This window comes from Haliotis rufescens, unplaced genomic scaffold, assembly GCF_023055435.1.
Source record: "Haliotis rufescens isolate VD_foot unplaced genomic scaffold, xgHalRufe1.0.p SCAF_8, whole genome shotgun sequence".
In the NCBI taxonomy this organism is placed as follows: Eukaryota; Metazoa; Mollusca; class Gastropoda; order Lepetellida; family Haliotidae; genus Haliotis; species Haliotis rufescens.
In genome coordinates, this window is record NW_025964372.1 from 34,320,446 (window position 1) to 34,342,826 (window position 22,381).

The 22,381-nt window shown below is 40.9% G+C and overlaps 2 protein-coding genes across 4 annotated transcripts in view; one reads left to right on the plus strand and one right to left on the minus strand.

Moving 5' to 3' along the window:
- The window catches only part of LOC124141780 (tudor domain-containing protein 5-like), a 77,190-nt gene that overhangs the window by 9,748 nt on the left and 45,061 nt on the right, over positions 1 to 22,381 (plus strand). The window contains exons 7-13 of the mRNA XM_046509869.2: positions 279 to 367; positions 2,703 to 2,899; positions 5,830 to 5,974; positions 6,182 to 6,243; positions 7,958 to 8,027; positions 9,413 to 9,493; positions 10,631 to 10,774. Coding sequence (XP_046365825.2) covers positions 279 to 367; positions 2,703 to 2,899; positions 5,830 to 5,974; positions 6,182 to 6,243; positions 7,958 to 8,027; positions 9,413 to 9,493; positions 10,631 to 10,774 — 788 coding nt within the window. The remainder of the gene's footprint in view (positions 1 to 278; positions 368 to 2,702; positions 2,900 to 5,829; positions 5,975 to 6,181; positions 6,244 to 7,957; positions 8,028 to 9,412; positions 9,494 to 10,630; positions 10,775 to 22,381) is intronic.
- Positions 13,516 to 22,381, minus strand: part of LOC124141781 (E3 ubiquitin-protein ligase TRIM56-like) — a 38,539-nt gene continuing 29,673 nt past the window's right edge. For all 3 annotated transcript variants that reach the window (XM_046509871.2, XM_046509870.2, XM_046509872.2), the window contains exon 2: positions 13,516 to 16,889. In XM_046509871.2, coding sequence (XP_046365827.1) covers positions 14,641 to 16,884 — 2,244 coding nt within the window. In that variant the 5' untranslated portion in view covers positions 16,885 to 16,889 and the 3' untranslated portion in view covers positions 13,516 to 14,640. The remainder of the gene's footprint in view (positions 16,890 to 22,381) is intronic.

Sequence of the window (22,381 nt, forward strand, 5' to 3'; positions counted from 1 at the left end):
TCGCAGAAATATTTAGTATTTCAATGCGGATATCTATTGAACATCATGGAGGATGTGGATAAACCTGTGGGATTCTGGGTCAGTGAAGGTCCCCAGTACTGCATGTTTGTTGTAATAGCGGACTAAAAAGGGGTTTGGGTGTTGCATGTACCCTTTGGGATAGGATGTTGCTCATGCTCTCAGCGACAATTGCTTGATATTGACTTGATCATGACCATCTACTGTCATCCTGTGTCAACATGTTCATTTTCTCACTGCTCCCTGTGTGTCTGGTGCAGGCTGCCTCATGCTGTACGCCATCTACTCCGACCTGGCCCGGAAGTTTGACCAGTTGCTGGACACCTACCAGCCGCTTGCTGTCACTGAGGTACGCATCTTGAGGGTCCCGATGGGGGAGGTCACCAGTCGGTAGTCACTCAAATTTGGGGCCTTGAGTCCCCAGTACAGTAGAACATAGATATAACGAACACGGATAGAGCGAACAAGCAGATACAACGAACTGTTAAAATATCCCCCATATATCTCCTATTTAATATCATTTTTTTTTACGTATATTACATACTCTCTACAGCGAACTAAGAGATACAGCTAACTGATTAGTGACGTGTATAGCTAACTAAGAAATCTCACTCAGTGTCAAGTGTCACTGACAATTGACTGTATGCAGTCAGCAGTGAATCAACACAATCGCGGCGAATCAACACAATCAGTGGTGACGGATCAACACACTCAGCGGTGACGGATCAACCTTGTTAAACTTCAATGAATGTTATGAAATGTTATCAATTGAATGCAATGAAGTGATTACTGCAAAAATAAGTCAATGCTGCAATTACGTGTATTATGTTTTGTTTTATCCAAGATGGCGGACGTTTCCGAGCGAAAACATATATAACAAACACTGGATATAACGAACTGATTTCTCTGGTCCTTTGTGGTTCGTTATATCCATGTTCTACTGTAGTTATATTTTCAGCTTAGTTAAAAACATGCGAATAGCGGACAAGCTGTCAAGTTGAATCTAAATTGTGAAATTGTCTCTTTGTGAATGTGGATCGTCTGTCTGTGAGTCTACTGGGAAACATGAGGACAGCGGGTCAGCTTTCTTTTCATTACTGCAGTCCTAGTTTTGTAAATACCAGACACTGACCATGTGCATGCTGACAGGCCTTCTCGTGTTGTTACATCTAGTTACGAGATTGTAGCACAATTATGATTACAGTGATGTTTTAATTTACACTCAGCAGTTCGCTATGGACATTATACAATTAATCTGTAATAACAATAAAAAATTATTAGTTATGATAAAAAATGTACTCATCTTACCTTTACAATTGTTTCTTTAGTTCATTTATTCGTTTTACACTAAAAGTAGACCCAATCATGACCCTTGTAACCTGTCTCAGTGTGGCAACAGTCATTGATTGAACAATGGTTTTTAACTAATATATATAATTATATTGTAAGTATATTAAGTTTGTCAATATACCTACATGCAGTTGTTTTTATCTCATGTATTTTAAGGTCTATTGACTATGAGTTTAAAGTGTAAATGTGTTTGTTTGATGCTTGTAATTGATGTGAATCCCATTTTTGAAACTTTTAACATATGAGCAGTGTTGAGAGTTATTGGAGCAATATGTGAAGGTAAATGTCCCCTTACATTTGAGGGGCAGTCGGGTAGCCAGCCTAGTGGTTAAAGCGTTTGCTCGTCTCGCTGAAGACCCGGGTTTGAATTCTGTCATGGGTACAATGTGTGAAGCCCATTTCTGGTGTCCCCCGCCGTGATATTGCTGGAATATTGCTAAAAGTGGCGTAAAACCAAACTCACTCACTCACCTTACAATTGGAACTCTCCTCATACTATGCTAAAAAATCTGATAAACTCTGCAAACTAACATTTTTAGTCTACTAGTCGTTATAATGAAAATCCCTTAACAATGGCAAACTTCTACTGGTCCTTATGATACCTTAACTGTTTGGCAGTTTGGCAAGGACTACAGGACTAGTGTCAATTTCTAATGCTGTTTACATCTTCAATTTGGATAAGTTTTTGGTTAGAAAAGCCCCCAAACAAAACTAAGGTTATTTACAGAATTGTATTTCAGTGACTTTATCATTTCTTACTATTTGTGGTGAGTGGTGGTACCAGCTGTACCGTCAGCCTGTATTGCAAGATGTCCGGCGATATTCAGCTCTGCTCAAAATCTTATTCGTACACACTCGGTTCGTACTAAAGCCATGCTTGCCGTAAAAGGTGACTATGCTTGTCGTAAAAGGCGATTAACGGGATCGGGTGGTCAGGCTCGCTGTCTTGGTTGATGCATGTCATCGATCCCAATTGCGTGGATCGTTGCTCATGATGTCAATCACCGGATTGTCTGGTCCAGACTCTATTATTTACAGACCGCCGTCATATAGCTTGAATATTGCTGAGTGTGGTGTTAAACAACAAACCAACCAACCAAAATCATACGAAAGCTGAGAAATTAAATGGAGATAACTTTGATGGCAAAGAGGTGATATGATGAGATTGCACAACTTTATCATCTACTGCTTTATCTAACCCTCTATTACCACCATGTCCTCATGTTCCGCTGTGCTTACAGGTGGCCAAACTGATGTATCATGTTTCCCCAAGTACCGATGACATGGTGGGTATCAGAGAATCGTTACAGCGCTAATTTTAAGTTTGTTGGCAGGCACCTCCCAATGTTCAAGACAGTCTACCTGCGGACGCAGTGGGACCAGGGTCATACTACACACAGCTCCCTCTGCCAGACTTCTCCGACTACGTGGAGATCTTCGTGTCCAACATCGTCTCTCCGGGATTGTTCTGGACTCAGTTCCGGGAGCGGAACAACACCAAAGCTCTGGAGAGACTCATGGATGATCTGGAGTGAGTTGACCTTAAGTAGTGCCTGATTTCTATTCATATCATTTCAAAATCAGCTGACATAACTTTATGTAGAGGCCCCTCAAGTGGTTGTGTTTGAGGTAACATTGACTTGAGAAAGACAGGTCGGTAAAAAGGAATTTTAAAAAAATATATTTGTATTTATTTTTTTTAATTGATTTATTTACTTCAATATCAATTAAGTGGTTGTCAACGAGTTTATTTCGGTAGCAGGGTTATCCTGGAATATTTTGCCTATGAGAGAAAAATCACCTCTGGTCGAAAAGCAATGAAATTTCGTGGAGTGTGATGAGATTTTTCTAATTATTCGAGAGATGCTGCATCTTCAAACAGTGGAAACTGTATTTGATTTTCATTATTTTACCTTTTCCTGACTCATCCTAATTGTTTATCTCATCTCATGTCTGAAAGACTTCCAGTGCCCCTGATCGGCTCAGGCGCACCAGAGTCACATGACGAAAGTCGCTAACTTGTCACTCTATCATTTTCGGGACACCTGTGCTTCATATAATCCAAGCCTTTCTCACCATAATTTTCTGCTCAGATTATATTCTTTACTATTTACAGTTATTTTTTAATTTTGGCTTAAATGTTTACATATGTTTTGCTCTTAAATACCTTTTTTCGTAATGAAAACATGTAACATGTAAAATATGTGTTTCAATTTCGGAACCTCACCCTATCTGTATCAATCACGGCCGTACACTAAGTGAACGATATCAGTTCTTGCGCAATCTCATTAAAATCTGATCTTTGTTCTCGCTACCACTAAACAAAGATCTGTGGACATCCAATTACGGGTCACGTCAGAACGGCCTTTCACGAATATTGACCGACCAATGAAATGACTGACAAGAAATCGACATTAGCCAATCAGAAGGCAGCTTTCTCGAGCTTTACGACTCTAGTTTCAAACTGGCGACTACGCTTCGAAACATATTTTGACGTATTCTCGATTAAAAGAATTAAAACTGATAAGAAGAACACTCTGGAATGGCTTACAGATGGCCTAGATTGTATGGATATACATGTGTAATCATAAAACCCGTAACTGTCGTTTGGAATACCCCATGTTAAATATTTCGTGGTTGCATGATTAGAAAACACGTTCCGACTGTCACTTTCATGATCTGGCAAGCGACGCTCTGATTGGTCGGATGAAAGGTCGTTCCGACGTGACCCCTAATGGGATGTCCTCAGATCTTTGTTTAGCAGTAGCGAGAACTAAGGTCTGATTTTAATGAGATTGGTTCTTGCATTTATTGCTTGCTTTAATAACTGTTACACTGAACACTGATTAGTAGTGAAAACAAAAATATTTTCATCCTTTGCGCCATGTGTGACACTGCCAACTATAAATCATCAGTGTGCCATGTATTTGCCATCCTGTTTATGAAACCGATGGCTTACGCACCACAGATAAGAACACATGCATGTATTGTGATATGTATCAGATTGTGAGCAAGGTATCGTGATGAGCATCAAATTGCACAGTTGGTGTATCATACCATCCCTACTTGTTTCCCTGCCGTGTGCTCAGCATTAATTGGCTATAACAAGGACTGGTAGGCTTGGAGTCCGTATACTGCATCTGAGTGGGTTATCCATTTTAAACTGTGACATGGTGTCTCAGTAGGCTAACGCTATAAATGTGGCATTAGTCCGGACTAGTACAAGTAGCATGTCGCTATATTAGTGCAGTTATCTTGAACACAATGTTCAACCCTATTTCACCTCACCTCTTCTCACCAAGTTCACACTTGGTTCTAATTACCGTATTCACTGCATTAGACGCCCTGCTCCAATACACTCCTGTCTGACCAACTTCTGTACCAATCTGTAACTCTAAGATATATATATACTGTACTCTTGAAAATCACATGTGTGAAACCGGTTGAGTAAATGATACAGCTCATCTTTGAACTTTTGTATTTTATATACAAATATATGTATTTTATATATATAAAATACAAAAGTCCAAAGATGAGCTGTATAATTTACTCAACCGGTTTCATGCATGTGATTTTCAAGAGTACAGTTATACCGTTACGCTGTTTGACGTCACAGTGCAATCTAACTTTGTGACGTCACAATAAGACAGGCGTAAGACGATAGGGCAGGCGTACAACACATACAGAAATAAGTATTGTAGTGGCAGTAAAATGTACAATACATTGTAATTGTATAAAATAATTCAATTATTTCTGGCCATTTAATTTTGGTTTGAAAGTATTAATAAAATAACTTTCTTTTATCTTTCTCAATGCATCATTGTCACATTTGTAAAACGGGAATATCACAAAATTTGGTGTTTTATTCCCGGCACACTGATCAATGTGTTGACTGAGTCCAGTACATTGTATGACATAAATCAAGTTTTTTGAAGCACAATTCATATTTTCACGGACATAGAAAGTTTTTCCGTCTTTGAATGTAAAAGAAGAACATTGTAAAACATGAGGGCAAGTACCACAATTTGGTCTGTTACACTTTTGTACTGTTTTACATTCTTGTTTTCCATTTGAGAAATATATATATATATTCAGTAACTATTATCAAAAAAGTTTTATTTTCATAGACGTTTGAACTACGTTTGTTCACTACCCCTCGATCTCTGAAAACAAATTTAAATCATTGTGTATGGATTTATTAGGCACTGCCCCTGTCAATTTCAAAGGGTTCGGGGTGTTTTTTACGGCAAATACGTTACCTCCTCTGGACATGTACAGGACATGGGTACTAGACCATGGAGCAGCAGCAGCATCCAAGGTATACAGGAGACATGTTCATTCTTTGATCAGCAGAATCCGCAGTGACAATATGGACACCTGCTTGAGAGAATAATGTTCAATGTGTCGTTAAACACGCTGGGGTTACAGAACATGCTGATTGGCAGCTGTGGTTGTTTTTAGGTTTTATCGGAGCAGCAGTGGCAACCAGTACAAGGTTCCGGAGTCGCTGCTGGCCGTGGGGCAGGTGGTGGCTGTGTTGTTCCCCGAGGACCAGAACTGGCACCGTGGCATCATCACCAGCATCAGGACCATGGACTTCGTGGACGTGAGTCAGCTGTCGCAGGGATTTAACCTCATGGGTTCCACTGCTAAATTCTTCAAATTCTAAGACTGAAATAAAGCAGGACACAGCAGGAAGAAAATGTTACTCTTCTTCTATTTCATGTCACATTTGTAAACTTTGGGTCACCGGTAAGAGATATTGATAATGACCTACTGTGATAATACATATTTTGCCCTGTTCTGTGTGCAGGTGTACTACGTTGACTACGGCAACACCTGCTCCGTGCAGAAGAAGACACTGAGACTACTGCGGTGAGATGCCAGGATCTTGTACAGAGAACAATTGAATGTAGATTATGCTTTTGTGTAAAATTAAGGCTAAAAAAAATTAACAGTCTTGGTTCTCAGGCACCGCCCGCATCATCATAAAGTTCGCTGCACTATTCATTTTTATTTCCATTTTTAAAAAACCCAACAAATCCTTAAATAGTCCAACAGTACTCAAATACTGTATTCCAGTATTTTACTCATCCAGGAATACATTTTGTAGGGAGGCCCTTTCCCAGGTTGATTGGACACAACTGTTTGTTTGGCTACATACTAGTTTGAACAACAACAAAAAACAAACAAAAAGACACCGCCCGCCCGCACTATGTTTTCAAAAACCAATGCCTGAGAACCAATTTTTTTATTTTTTTAAGCCTTAGAGGACAGGAGTGATCCAGATGTCACAAGTCTGTGCAGAGTTGTGTTCCTTACACATGCAGTGAAATGTTGGTTGTGGATTTGAATCCCAAATCCAGCGTGTGTAGTGCTTGTTACACTATGCTCTGGACTTAAAGATCAGTGTCAACTCAGTAGAAGTGTAATGCTATAATAATGAAACCTATCCATGAAGAATAGAAGGGGTCCATGCTTGCCGTAAGAGGGGACTAACAGAACGGGTGGTCATGTTCGCTGACTTGGTTGACGCATGCCATCGTATCCGAATTATGTAGATCGATGCTCATGATATGAATCACTGGATTGTCTGCTCCAAACTTGATTATTTACAGACTGCTGTCAAATAGCTTGAATATTGCTAAGTGCAGCGTTAAACAAGAAACAAACAAACAAAACAAAATACTGAGACCCTTAATATACTACTCAACCTTTGATTAGGATAATCAGATATGCCATTCTACTGAAATATGCACTGGACAAAAATGTTTTTTTATCATATAATGGGTAGGTTTCTCGGCAGGATAAAGCCAACAGATAAAAACGATATCCGTTGGGGTCATATGCAGATAGAGATGCAAATATCAAAGGTCAAGTAGGGACTACTTTCACTGTTCATAAACAAACATGGCGTCGCCCTCGTCATTCGGCAATCGAGTCAGAATTAATCATCGGGAATCTGGGTAAACAACAGGGATAATTGCTATCATTATCAAAAGAACAGTCTAATATACTGAAAATCAGTGTCTAACTGTAACGTAGCTAAGGCATTTTATTTTGGCAACTTTGGAGATATAAATTTTGAAACAATTTTGCGAGGGCACGAGGCCTAGCCAAGCGTCATCAGTAGCCATATCTGTGCTTGTAGACCTCTGCGGCTTGAAACCTTCTCCACCAATTAAAATAGTTGGATTTGGCCGACATATGTTTGAATTGTTACCATGTTTCGTTTTGTCGCTGTGTGTACATCTGACTACACTTCTTAATGTTATGACAGGACAGACAGACTGTCAACAACGTCTGACCGTGGCTGTGACGTCTCATAGACTAGGGTTAGAGTAGCTTTCCCATGTCGGGAATCGAACCTAGGTCCTCGGCGTGACAAGCGAACGCTTTAACCACTCGGCTACCCGCCGCCCCTGGAGTAGTATAGGTACAAGGATAGTGCCAATGGTACTGAATTCACTGTATGAGTGACCGATCAGAGTTTATTTACTTCCAAAACTAAAAGTTGCTGTTTTTGTACTTGTGTGAAGTAATGACTGCCCATGATATGTGCGTGAGCTGGATGTATTCTCCTCCTCAGGTCCCGTTATCTCAAGCTTCCCGCCCAGGCTGTTCAGGCGAGACTGTCCAACATTCAACCTTCAGGGGAGGTAACTGCAGATTCATACTGGGAATTTGACAAAGTCACGATTTATCACTATACAGAAAAAATGACACAAGATGATGATGGTGATGATTTAGGTTTTAAGTCTGTATTTGACAAACAGACAAATACTCAAAATTAAAATGAGGTGATGCACTGAAATATATTGTGCACATACAATACAAGTATTACATATATACTACTCAAAACAAGTTAAAGAACACCCACAATTTGTGTTTTGCAATTCCCACCAGCCATGACATTAACTGTAGACATACGAATTCTTTTTCTTTAACTCCTTTTGAGTAGCATCAGTACCTCAACCAGTGATACAATTATAGTATCGAATCTTCATGTGCTATGCACCAATGTTTTGGCAAATTCTCTCATCAGTAATTCAGGGGCACGGGTTGTCCAAGGCCCCATAATTCGCTGTGCAGAGTTGCATCCCTTGGGCACATCATAAACCCAAGGTCGATTGTACAATCCCTGGCCTTGTCATCCCAAAAGATGTCAAAAGATGGAACTTGTTTTTGCCCTGGCTGGCCCTCACTAATAAGGGGCTAAGGGCTTGTCATCTCAGAGTCAGTATATTGTGTCTGAGCTTGGTACCCATGTTAAGACTCTGGCATGGTATTTCAGTAGGCTAGCGCTAAACAACCGGCATTTTCTGGACTAGAACAAGCAGCAACATGTGCGCATGCATGCATGCATGCATGCATGCACATCGCTATATATACCGTATTCAACGTAATAAGTGCCCAGGGCGCTCTCAAAATTAGAAATAGGGGGCTCTTATTAGAATATTATTTTGGTAAAAAAAAAACAGAGTTGAAAGATAAATTTCATGGTTTATGCTTACAGCCTGAAATGTTTATGTACGACAGATATATTTTTCCAGAATTTAATTGCCCATAATTAAGGATGCATAAAATGCATATTATACGCGAAAAAATAAGTCTTGTGTACATTGATCAATCGGAAGGGGTGCCAATTGGGATTGTTCACTAGCCAATAAATTAGCAAATATCGCCGTGGGCGCTTATTAGAGCGGGGCGCTTATTAAGTTGAATACGGTAAATGCAATCATCTTGAATGCGATGTAGAATAAGCTCCCAGTATCACATGCTTGTTGCAAAGCCCCACTGTGGATTGGTTGGTTGCTATTTGAGTGTCGTCCTGCCCTAGTGGATTTGTGTTTGTGATATCAACCACTGTGTTGCCTGGCCCTGACTATACACAGCTGGAATATTGCTGAGTGCTGTGTTTAACAGTATTCACTGAAACTGCACAAAATGTAACAGAGACCCAGCTGAAAGATACCGATCTTGTTGACTGTCACTATACATACCTAGTTCCTTGTCTATAAAATACCTCCTTCTATTCTTACAGAAATGGACCGAACAAGGAAAGCTGGAGATGCTGAAGATTTGCACGAACAAGCCGATGATAGCGCTGATTACTTCTCAGAAGGTAAGACACGGGGGGAGACAGGAGGTTTAGGTCAAACATCAGGTTCTTCACTTCACTCACCCACCATTAGCTCATGAGCTTGAAATCAAAGCCAAAGTGCCCTTCTGGTGGATGAATGTGATTTACATTCAAAATTGCGACCTTATGTGAAAGAATCCCCAGTATATTTTTGCGAAATCAGGAGACTGTTATCAAAGATTTTTCTCCTGGAAGTTGATCCCAGTAGTCAGAAGTGAGCAAGGACTGCCTCTGTGGTCGAGTGGTAGAGCGTCCGCCCGGGGAGCAGAATGTCAGGGGTTTGATCCCCGGCTGTGTCATGCCAAAAGATTTGTACTTGTTGTTACCCTTTCTGGCGCTCGGCTTTAAGGGGCTAAAACAAGGACAGGTCGACTCTGAGTCAGTATACTGTGTCTGAGTGGGGTATTCATGTTAAACTGCGGCATGGTATCTCAGTGGGCTAGCACTATAAATCGGCCAAAGCGTTACCAGTTGTATTAGAAATGTCATGCAAGAAGGGGGTCAAGTACTAGTGATATATCGCAGGGTTTCAGAAAAGAAAGAACTCTTTATGCCATCATGTCAGTTAAACAGGGCCCACTTGCACAAAGCGATCTTAGTGCTAAGATGATCTTAACTCCCATACTTTAACATTGGCTTACAATAGTCGTAGTGCTAAGATCGCTTTGTGCAAGTGGACCCAGGTCTTTAAACGAAGATATTGCAAATGGGTCCAGGGTATAAATCATAATAAATTATGTATGATACACTGGATCATTGCGGATTGTGGCTGTTACATTGCTGACTGTAAAACAACATTTATTCCCTTTCCTACATTCTTAGGGGCGGTCGGGTAGCCAAGTGGTTAAGGCATTAGCTCGTCACGCCGAAGACCCGGTTACTCATACTCTATGAATTCTGACCATTGGCACTATCCTTGTACCTATACTACTCCAGGGGTGGCGGGTAGCCAAGTGGTCAAAGTGTTCGCTTGTCACGCCAAAGACCTGGGTTTGATTCCCGACATGGGTACAATGTGTGAAGCCCATTTCTGGTGTCCCCCGCTGTGATATTGCTGGAATATTGCTACAAGCGGCGTAAAAAAACCAAAACTCACTCACTCACTCCTACATTCTTCAGAGTCGAGTGCTGTCCATGTGTCTGACAGACACCACCTCGGATGTCGACCTCCATGTCAATGACCACTTGGTTCATGAGGGGTACGCAGTGTTCACTCCGGATGAGCTGCAGACAGTCCCCCTGTACCCGGACAACCTGAGAGAGGTAAGTTTTACAATGCTAAACATAGCTCCATTAACCATCCCCACACAACAGACCTACATGGTATCATTTTCAGGGTGGTGTCCTGGTGCAGGACGGCTTGGCTGTTCTCAACACTACTCCATTAGAATATTTTGCCATGATTGTACAGATCCTCGTGATGCAAAAAATGTAAGCCAAGTACGCTCAAATGGATGCAGACAAAAGAATTTTGCATCCCAAGGAAGGCACATTAAATTCATTATCATACCTCCATGTCAGACTGATGAGATCTGATTGGTCCATGTGAAAAATTGTGTCAAGTGCTTGGAGGATAATGAATTTCTCAGCGGGGGAATAAATGTGTTTTACCCCGCTTCAAAGCAAAAAGCCACACGCTTTTTCAGAGTCAATGGAAGTCAAGTGACATAGCCCAAGTTAACCACACCTCAATCAAACAGCTGTTTTTTATCAATTTTGAATTTGTGTTAATTCTTTTACAATATCACATTAAAATGTGTCGTTAAGATCAATTTGTTGTAGCAGGATCACTTGGGGTACATGGGTTTTTTTGCGTCCCTCGTTTTATACCATTCGCCTCTTGTGTGTCATCCTTCCTCTGTGGCATGGATTGTTGCTCATGGTATCAACCACTGGTTTGACTCGTCAAGATTTGGTTATTTATGTTCCACTTTGAAATAACTGTAGCATTGCTGAGTGCAGCCCTAAACTATTTTCACTTGTAAGTAACGTAACATGTCTGTACGAATACAGAGAAAGCCCGATAGTCTGGTGCCTGTTTAGCCAGAATCCCAGCTTTCCTGATAATCAGGGCGGTCGGGTAGCGTTGTGATTAAAGCGTTCGCTCGTCACGCCCAAGTCCCGGATTCGTTTCCTGACATGGGTATAGTATGTGAAGCCCATTTCTGGTATCCCCTGCCGTGATTTGCTGGAAAATTGCTAAAAGTGGTGTAAAACCACATTCACTCACTCACTCACTCACTTTCATGATAATCACTGTTGGAAAGTCTTTTGAATTTAAGGTGATATTACAGTGTACCCATGGTTCGTTAATCCATAAACCTGTTTATCTGGACAATTTTACCTTGAAGGAGACTGTCCAGATTAACAGGGTGTCACCGTACATACATGCCTTGTTTCAAATACATGGCGGGGCGGTCGGGTAGCCTAGTGGTTAAAGCTTTCGCTCGTCATGCCGAAGACCCGGGTTCGATTCCCGACATGGGTACAATGTGTGAAGAACATTTCTGGTGTCCCCCGCCCTGATATTGTTGGAATATTGCTAAAAGCGGCATAAGACCATACTCACTCACTCAAATACATGGCCACATGATTTAATACTATATCTTTCCATTGAGAGGGAAACCAAGACATTTGGGTTGACCAAGTGCCAAATTGGATGCATCAGAAGCACTCATAAAATCCACAACTTTATTTCAACAAACTTTAAAATATATTGCCTTATTTTGTCATTGTACATGGAAGGCATGGATCCTACACATGTCAGCATCCTCTAGTTATTAACAGGTTGTTGCAATGATGCAGCTGCAGCTTAAAACAACAATACTGACCCAATGATAACACACACTTTTGACCAATATGAAGAATTATTTTATTTCTGCCACATGTCTTTGAAGTTAATACAATGATATATCTTTTAGCCAGTGATTGATTATATGGGTTATACAAGGATTGGAAAGAGTTATCCCTGTAGTTTGGGAATTATACTACATTCTGTAGCATGTCTTATCTTGTGATATACATACACAAAAAGTTAGTTTTAAAAGGCACCAATTTCATCTGCCATATGAAAAGTGAAACGTGTGTTCTTATGAAGAGTGTTTTTTTATTCCTTTACATTACCTATATGGACAGTAATATGGAATAATAAGATATATTGTGACACAATTTGGCACAAAACAACAACAAACAACATGAGACTGGTGTCAGAAATATCACAGACAGTGCAACATGAGACTGCAAGGATTATTGGACTGAATTCACACTGACAAGTTACATGGCATTGTTCAACATTGTTCAAACAGTCATAAACAGATAGGACATTATGTATGTTATACACCAGCTGGGCACAGATACTGGAGCTATCACAGGTAGGGGACTTCTACTCAACACAATCATTTCATTTCATGCCCTGTCGTCTTGATCTGACAGATTAATTATCAGGAAATTGCAAGCACTCCGGGTTGGACACATTACAATTATTAATATGGCTTTGTTTTCATTTAGCAAATGCTGGCAGGAAATGTAACAGTATCCTTTGGCCAAATCGGATATGAGCTTGTCAGCAATGTACATTTAACTGAAACTGTATGTCCTGAAGTATCAGAAAATGAAGTTTCAGACCATGTGTATTTTCTGATCCATTAAACCCAAACAAAGAAGCAACATGAACTGGTTTACATCTTTACTCTGAGCTGGTTTGTTTGTTTGTTTGTTTAACGCCGCAATTTAATGTAAGAGATTGGCCAGCTTGTTCAACCAAATTCATAAGTCAATTTAATGTAAGAGAATGGCCTGCTTTTTCAACCAACTTGGTAAGTCAACTTAATGTAAGAGATTGGCCTGGTTGTTCAACCAACTTTGATAATTCACCTCTCTGTTTGTTGTATAACGCTGCACTCAGCAATATTCCAGCTATATGACGGCGGTCTGTAAATAATCGAGTCTGGACCAGAGAATCCAGTGATTGATATCATGAGCATCGATCCACGCAATTGGAATCGATGACATGTTCAACCAAGTCAGCGAGCTTGACCACTCGCCTCTTACGACAAGCATAGTCGCCTTTTACGGCAAGCATGGGTTGCTGAAGATCTATTCTACCCCGGATCTTCACTGGTTCTGAGCTGGTAGTTTATAGTAGAGAATAAATCAGATCTCTGCTTTTAGCGAACTTCCTTCAATGATACTCCCTTTTGAAAGAATAGCACTTACAAATGACAGGATGTTTGAAATAACCACAACAATGTACTGCATAGTTTTTATTATTTACATTTGAAACTGGCTGTTTAATTTCATTTTTGATATACAGAATAAGATATGCTGGTCTGAATGCTTGCTCATACCGTGAATTTAGAAGCCTCACTAGTGATTGGCTGATTGTGAAGTTCACCCGATGCGACCTTCCATGGAGAGGTCGTCAGATCTTCACATGGAGAAGTATCATATCCGAGTAAAAGATCTGATTTACGTGAGATGAAAGACATGTCAAAATAGTATCTGGCAATGGGCATGTCAATATAATAAGCTGTGATAAATATGATAAAATATTTGTTTACTGGTTTGTTAAAAGTTGTTATGAATAGTTCTGAGATCATGGAATGGACATCTGAGAGCACATAAGTAGAAATATGCGCCATAAACATGATAAATAAATAAGGTCTGGTATACATAGTTTGTGGATGATGAAAATATGGTAGGCATACATCACAAATATCTTAATGTAGAAATACTTTGACGAAAAAGTCATCAAGATATTCATGGATATGTATTTGAAACAGTTTCGGCCTCTGAGCAGGTCTAGATAAATCCCCGACTACTGATCATTTTAGTTTGTACAGTGTTTTCCCAGGCAAAATTCAAGTTGTCAGATTGTTAAGTTAATAATATATTTTTCTGTCTCTATTGGCACTGTTTCAGATGTTATAACCAGAAATTATATATACAGATAAATCACAGTAATTAAGACCATCAAGGATATATTTTAAGTTATCCATAGTTGAATACAAGTAGAGTGTCACTAGTATCAATATAAGATATTGTCCAGACTAGAAAGTTACATTAATACATCAAGTTCATGAATTTGAAAGAACAAAGTTCCCTTTATCTGAGATGGACGGAAACTGAAATCACAGATATTCATGAAACTTGATCGTGCCCTCTGTCGTGCCTATAACGAGCATATTGTCAGAGCTTACCGACACAAACTTAACGACGTCCTCCAGGAAGAAACACTTCTGTAACTGGCCTTCATAGGTGAGGAGGTCAATGCGACCTTCACGCTTATCCGTGACGAGCACGTTCTTATTTCTGTCCACGCACACCAGGTCAGGACCCTGGTAGATTTCCCCGTCACTGTCTGTGTTGCCATACTCGAATAACAACACGCCATCCTTATTAAAACCAGACACAATATGACTGGACGGATCACACACGAAAAAGTTTTCAGCATTGTCAACAGCAATGTGCTGTGGCTTTTCAAAAAGGTAAAGTCCTTCATCAACAAAGTCGTCATTTGTGATGCGTAGTGTGATTTGACCATCTTTGTTGTACACTGCCACATTCCCACCGGACTTGGCTGACTTGCCGTAGTTGCGGTTGAGTTGGGCGTACCTGCTTGAAGAAATGATCACTTGACCCTGGGAGTATGGGGCAACATAATTCAACCCAAAACTTTCAAGATGAAGATTGGCAAGAACTGTGCCACAGCCATCATTCGACAAGACCTTGACCTTGTACCGATTGTCTCCCCTTGTAACCGCAACAGCCACTTTTCCGTCTGGAGCAACGGAGTGAATATTCCAGCCCTTTTCAACTGGAATTTGGCCCCGGATGATGCCCCTTTTTTCTACGTAGTAAACACATTGACTTCCTGCCGATGCTGCACCGATGATGATGTCCCCACTCTGGTTGACCCCCATTCCCTTGATGCAGTCTCGCTGGATGTTAGATGGGAGGGCAAGCTCCTTGGCTGGAGTGTCCAGAGTGAGAGAGGGCACCTCCTCCTGTGTGGAGGACTGGAAGGAGGAGTTAGACTGTTCCTGCTCTTGTTCCTCTGGTTCCTCCTGTATTGCCCTGAAGGTCTCGCTGGTGTTACTGGCACTTAGCATGTCATGGTCACGTTCCTCGTAGTCTTCCAGCTCAGTAATTTCTGTGTCATTGTCATGACTTTCTATTGAGTCACTGATGCTTGGATGTCCCGATTCTTGGGTTGTGGAAATGTGAGATCTGCTCGACCTTCGGGAACAACTCGCTACGCCAGTTTTCAACTCACCAAACAAGTCACAGATCTTCTCAACATTGACATCCGGTTCGCACAGGTTGAGACTCACCAAGTTCACTGCTTGTGTTGGGAGTTCAGTCTCACAAAGTTCTCTCACCCTCCGACCTATTTTCTTTCTGAGGGACACTTTTTCTTCCTCTGACCCAAATGACACAAGTTTCTCAGTGAGGTCAGTAACAGCTTGAATAGAGGCAAGATGCAGCTCAATGTCATTACGCTTTTGGTTGATGCACTCACGATTGTGAGACTGACGCTTGTCCACCTCACTAAGAAGGACATTCTCATACTCAGTGATGAGGTTGCAGAGGACCTTGGTTCTGTTCTTGACGTCCGCCTGGAGTCGAATCTGCTGCTTCTCAACAACCTTCTCAGCAATCTCCAGGTCTTTCAGAGTCTTCTTCAAGGTCTTAGAATCATTGGTCAGTTGGTCAAGGGGAGGTTTGATCTTCATCTCGAAGTTCTGAGACACTGCTGTCAGCTCTGCACACCTGTGTTCCTGGTGACTCTTGGCATGGCACTCTGAACACAGTGCCATGTCACAGTCCACACAGAACATAGCGCCGATGTCGTAGGCATCGTAGTACTCACAGCACTTGGACAACACCGACGGAGTATCTGGGGAGGCGGGGCGTGACCGAGGTTTGTTCTGAGCTTCATAGTCCTGAATGGTCTGAGTGCTGTGACTGGCGGTTTCCTCTTGCTGCTGATGGGACTCAGAACACATCTGACACAGGAAGTCATCACAGTTTATACAATGGAAGGATATTTCTGACTTTTGTCCACACTGGCGACAATTTCGGGATTTGTCCCGCTTTGGAGGCTTTGGTAGGGAGATGGCCGGATTAGACAGCCTTCTGGCAAACAGATTATCTGGCAGTTTCTCTACCTTCTGCTGCCTGAGGGTTGTTTCAGTGCCACAGATTGGACAACCAAAGTATCCATCCTCGTCAGCGAACTTCTTGACATGTGCCTGCAGACAGTCCTTACAGAAAGAGTGCAGGCAGGGAAGGAATTTGGGCTGACGGAATTCCTCCTCGCACAGACGGCAGCAGAGGAAGCCGCGAGGCACCACCCCGCAGTGCTCCTCCATCTTGCCTGAAACAGGGAGAATGGGATATATCAACTATATTATCTATATATATACACCTGGAGAAACGTTAAGCACCACCCCGCAGTGCTCCTCCATCTTGCCTGAAACAGGGAGAATGGGATATATCAACTATATTATCTATATATATATACACCTGGAGAAACGTTAAGCACCACCCCGCAGTGCTCCTCCATCTTGCCTGAAACAGGGAGAATGGGATATAACAACTATATTATCTATATATATACACCTGGAGAAACGTTAAGCACCACCCCGCAGTGCTCCTCCATCTTGCCTGAAACAGGGAGAATGGGATATAACAACTATATTATCTATATATATATACACCTGGAGAAACGTTAAGCACCACCCCGCAGTGCTCCTCCATCTTGCCTGAAACAGGGAGAATGGGATATAACAACTATATTTTCTATATATATACACCTGGAGAAACGTTAAGCACCACCCCGCAGTGCTCCTCCATCTTGCCTGAAACAGGGAGAATGGGATATAACAACTATATTATCTATATATATATACACCTGGAGAAACGTTAAGCACCACCCCGCAGTGCTCCTTCATCTTGCCTGAAACAGGGAGAATGGGATATAACAACTATATTATCTATATATATATACACCTGGAGAAACGTTAAGCACCACCCCGCATTGCTCCTCCATCTTGCCTGAAACAGGGAGAACGGGATATAACAGCTATATTACCTATTCTATATATACACCACCCCGCAGTGCTCCTCATTGGAATGTCCCAATGTTGGTTCACACAGCATAACAGTATTTTGTTTGTGTATCAAACAAATCTAATATCTCTTGACTATGCATATTTATTCATATATTAACCAACATGTATGGTATTCATGTGTCTTTTGACGGTGAGTATGCATGTCAGAAGTTTTTATTGGGATGTGGCTTGAGGAAAATCGGTAAGCCTAGCACATTTGATTCATGTTGAGACTTGCATATCATTTTAACAGTCTAGATAAAATATTTTCTACAACAAAAAGAACTCTCTTTTCAACCATATAATTCTTCTTGCAAAAAAAGGGGCGGTCAGGAAAAGAAAAGAAAAAAGGTTTCATTCCAGTTTTGAGATGTGTTTCCATAATATCAATATGAACAAAGTCCGCAACATCATATACAAGAGTTTGTAGCAGTATACACTGAAGGGTTTGAGATCAATCAATTAAGAGCTAATTATGTAAAGTAGAAATTTTTACTTAAGATTGTTTCCATCATATCGTCGTCAACAAACCCTGTAACATCGTAAACTAGAGTTCGGAGCTTTGTTCGGTGAAAGGTTTATGCTGCGATGTCAATACACATCAATAATTATGTACTGTTGACATGCTGAAGTGGATGAAACTCTAATGGTTTATGTATTCACATTAAACTGTTAGTGAGTACTTGATCCCAAGAAAAGGAGACTATTTCAGGAGGCTACACAAAGGATGGAGTGTTATTGTTCTATTTGAAAGCCAGCAAGTCTTGTTGGTGATGATTTACATGCTTCACTGAGATGTTGATTGCAAGGATATTCTTCACAGAGATATTGATCGACTATTTTCATCAGATTACCTTCTGCGGTTTCATCTTGAGAAGAAAACATGCTTTTCATATTGCTGTTTGTTGTATTTGTCGTGTTGAAACAGGAAAACTCCCTGGTGGTGACAATAACATGGCTTTGTTTTTTGGGTTGTTTTCTTTTTCACTAAATAAGCATGGTGTTGCTTGGTGACAGTAATATTTATGGTACTTGATGCTGAAACATTGTTTTGAGGATACACATCTGAATTCTTTGTCAGTTGTTTTTCCAGGGGAGCCAAATGTCTTGTGCTTGTTAATCTTCAGGAGTTACTTCTAGGATGAAAGAGTCACAAATAAGGGACACGTTCACAGTTAATTGCTTGATTAAATATTAATCTAGATTTCCCATCCAAACCACTTAGATGATTGCAATGTTTGCAATGTTTGCTACACTGACAAGGTAAGGATGTCATCTGTGGGATGACTCCATGCCATGCTACACTGACAAGGTAAGGATGTCATTTGTGGGATGACTCCATACCCTGCTACACTGACAAGGTAAGGATGTCATCTGTGGGATGACTCCACACCCTGCTACACTAACAAGGTAAGGATGTCATCTGTGGGATGAGTCCACACCCTGCTACACTGACAAGGTATGGATGTCATCTGTGGGATGACTCCATACCCTGCTACACTGACAAGGTAAGGATGTCATCTGTGGGATGACTCCATGCCATGCTACACTGACAAGGTAAGGATGTCATCTGTGGGATGACTCCACACCCTGCTACACTGACAAGGTAAGGATGTCATCTGTGGGATGACTCCATGCCATGCTACACTGACAAGGTAAGGTCGTCATCTGTGGGATGACTCCATGCCATGCTACACTGACAAGGTAAGGATGTCATCTGTGGGATGAGTCCACGCCCTGCTACACTGACAAGGTAAGGATGTCATCTTTGGGATGACTCCATGCCATGCTACACTGACAAGGTAAGGATGTCATCTGTGGGATGACTCTACGCCCTGCTACACTGACATGGTAAGGATGTCATCTGTGGGATGACTCCATGCCATGCTACACTGACAAGGTAAGGATGTCATCTGTGGGATGACTCTACGCCCTGCTACACTGACATGGTAAGGATGTCATCTGTGGGATGACTCCATGCCATGCTACACTGACAAGGTAAGGATGTCATCTGTGGGATGACTCCACATCCTGTTACACTGACATGGTAAGGATGTCATCTGTGGGATGACTCCATGCCATGCTACACTGACAAGGTAAGGTCGTCATCTGTGGGATGACTCCATGCCATGCTACACTGACAAGGTAAGGATGTCATCTGTGGGATGAGTCCACGCCCTGCTACACTAACATGGTAAGAATGTCATCTGTGGGATGACTCCACGCCCTGTTACACTGACAAGGTAAGGATGTCATCTGTGGAATGACTCCACGCCCTGTTACACTGACAAGGTAAGGATGTCATCTGTGGGATGACTCCACGCCCTGCTACACTGACAAGGTAAGGATGTCATCTGGGGAATGACTCCACGCCCTGCTACACTGTCAAGGTAAGGATGTCATCTGTGGGATGACTCAACGCCCTGCTACACTGACAAGGTAAGGACGTCATCTGTGGAATGACTCCACGCCCTGTTACACTGTCAAGGTAAGGATGTCATCTGGGGAATGACTCCACGCCCTGCTACACTGACAAGGTAAGGATGTCATCTGTGCGATACTGCAAATGTAAATTGTGCTCATTCAAGATTGAACAATAATCAATCATTGATTACTTTGTCAAACCAATGATAAGCTCCAAATCTTGACCAAATTCCCAACTCTAATTTGTATTGATTTGCCAGCGTTGTATATGGATACAGGAGCACACAGCAACTGGGTATTTCAATGTCAGTCTAACACCTAGGCTTGCATCATTAAGCATCGACCCAATTCAGTCATGGCAGTGTATCATTTACGTTGTATTCACCGTGTTGCTTTATTCCCAGATTTACTACACTACTATTGGCAATGTGTGACCCATCATTATCTGTTTTCAGTCACACTGAAAAATCAATTGCTGGGTCCTGCATAGGTATTTCTTAGAAAAAGATGACAGTTATTGCCAGTTATTTTTAGCTTTCTATTAACAAGATTTGTTCTTGGTCTCATGCTTTCTGTAGAGGTAATGATAATTTCTGTTTGCTTCATTTGTTTATATTTTTTTAACTTAACTGTTTTGTTGTTGCCTAGGGACAGTCACCTTCATCGGAATTGATGCTAATGTTGTCAATACATCTGAATTCTTTGTCAATTGTTTTCCAATGTCTTGTGCTTGTAAATCTTCAGGAGTGACTTCAAGGATAAAGGAGTCACAAATAAGGGACACGTTCACAGTTAATTGCTTGATTAAATATTAATCTAGATTTCCCATCCCAACCACTCACATGATTGCAATAAAGAGTGTGTTAAATGACAATACGATTATCATTTGGAAACAGAGAAAAAGTGCTGTTGTGATTCTGAAATAGTCAAACTGACTGATCAGAAGGAACTAATTGCATATTGTTTTTAATTATTTTAGTTTAATTTATTAATTTATTTAGTTTCCCCCTCATCAGAATAACAATAACCTGTTTGTATACAAAATGTTTATAGATAGTGGAATCTGTCCATATCAGGCTCTGTCAAATTGAATTTCGGTGAAAACTGGACTTTTTCACTGGTCCCCTCAGTTCCTTAATAAACTCTCATTATATTACTGAAACTGACCTACAACTCTCCTTTATTCAGACTTTGTACACTTCACTATATGAGTCGACTATGCTTGTCGTAAAAGGCGACTAACGGGATCGGGTTGCCAGGCTTGCTGACTTGGTTGATACATGTCATCGATCCCAATTGCTTGTATCGATGCTCATGATGTCAATCACTGGATTGTCTGGTCCAGACTCGATTATTTACAGACCGCCGTCATATAGCTGGAATATTGCTGAGTGCGGCGTTAAACAGCAAACCAACCAAATCACCAAATGAGTACAATAATCTTGAATGTGATGTTTGACCCCATTTCACCTCCCCTCTAAACTGTCCAATATGTCAACAGTAACATGACATTTGATACGGAGACTACGGTATGTGGGTCCGCATGGGTTTTACTGATTCCTCTAAGTCAACTCAAACACCCTGTCAAAAGGCAAATGGGTTTCAGCCTTTCAGGTAACCTGACCGATCCATTGTTTGACATGGGACACAAATATTTTATCCCAACTGGGACCAGCTGTCAAAAATCATTTGGACAAAAATTGGATGTTTCCACATATTATTGTTGCTGAAGCTATTTTGACCAAAAGATTCAAGAAACATAGTGTAGTACAATCATCATTAAAAAAAAGGCCATCTGTGTTAAGCATTGCAATCAATATTAAATATTAAAAAAACCTACCCAATGGTCCCATACCTGTCCATGCTACCTGACAAGTATTTCTTTGTTTGGCCTAAGTATATAATATGTTTCGAGATTTTATTGAAAAATCATTACCGTATTCGATGTATTAAGCACCCGGGGCACTCTCAAAACTAGAAAAAGGGGGCTCTTATTAGAATATAATTTTGGTGAGAAAAAAGAGTTGAAAGATTGTAAATTTCGTAGTTTATGCTGACAGCCTGAAATGATACAAAAGAAAAGTATGTGCGTATCATACATGACAGATATAATTTCCAGAATTTAATTGCCCATAATTAAGGGTGCATATAACACACAAGTGATTATTATACGTGAATATATAAGTCTTGTGTACATTGATCAATCGGAAGGGGTGCTAAATGGGGTTGTTCACTATCCAATATATTAGAAAATATCGCCGTGGGCGCTTATTACGTCGAATACGGTATTGGTGAAACACTGTTGAAAACTGCAATAAAATTGTACAAATTG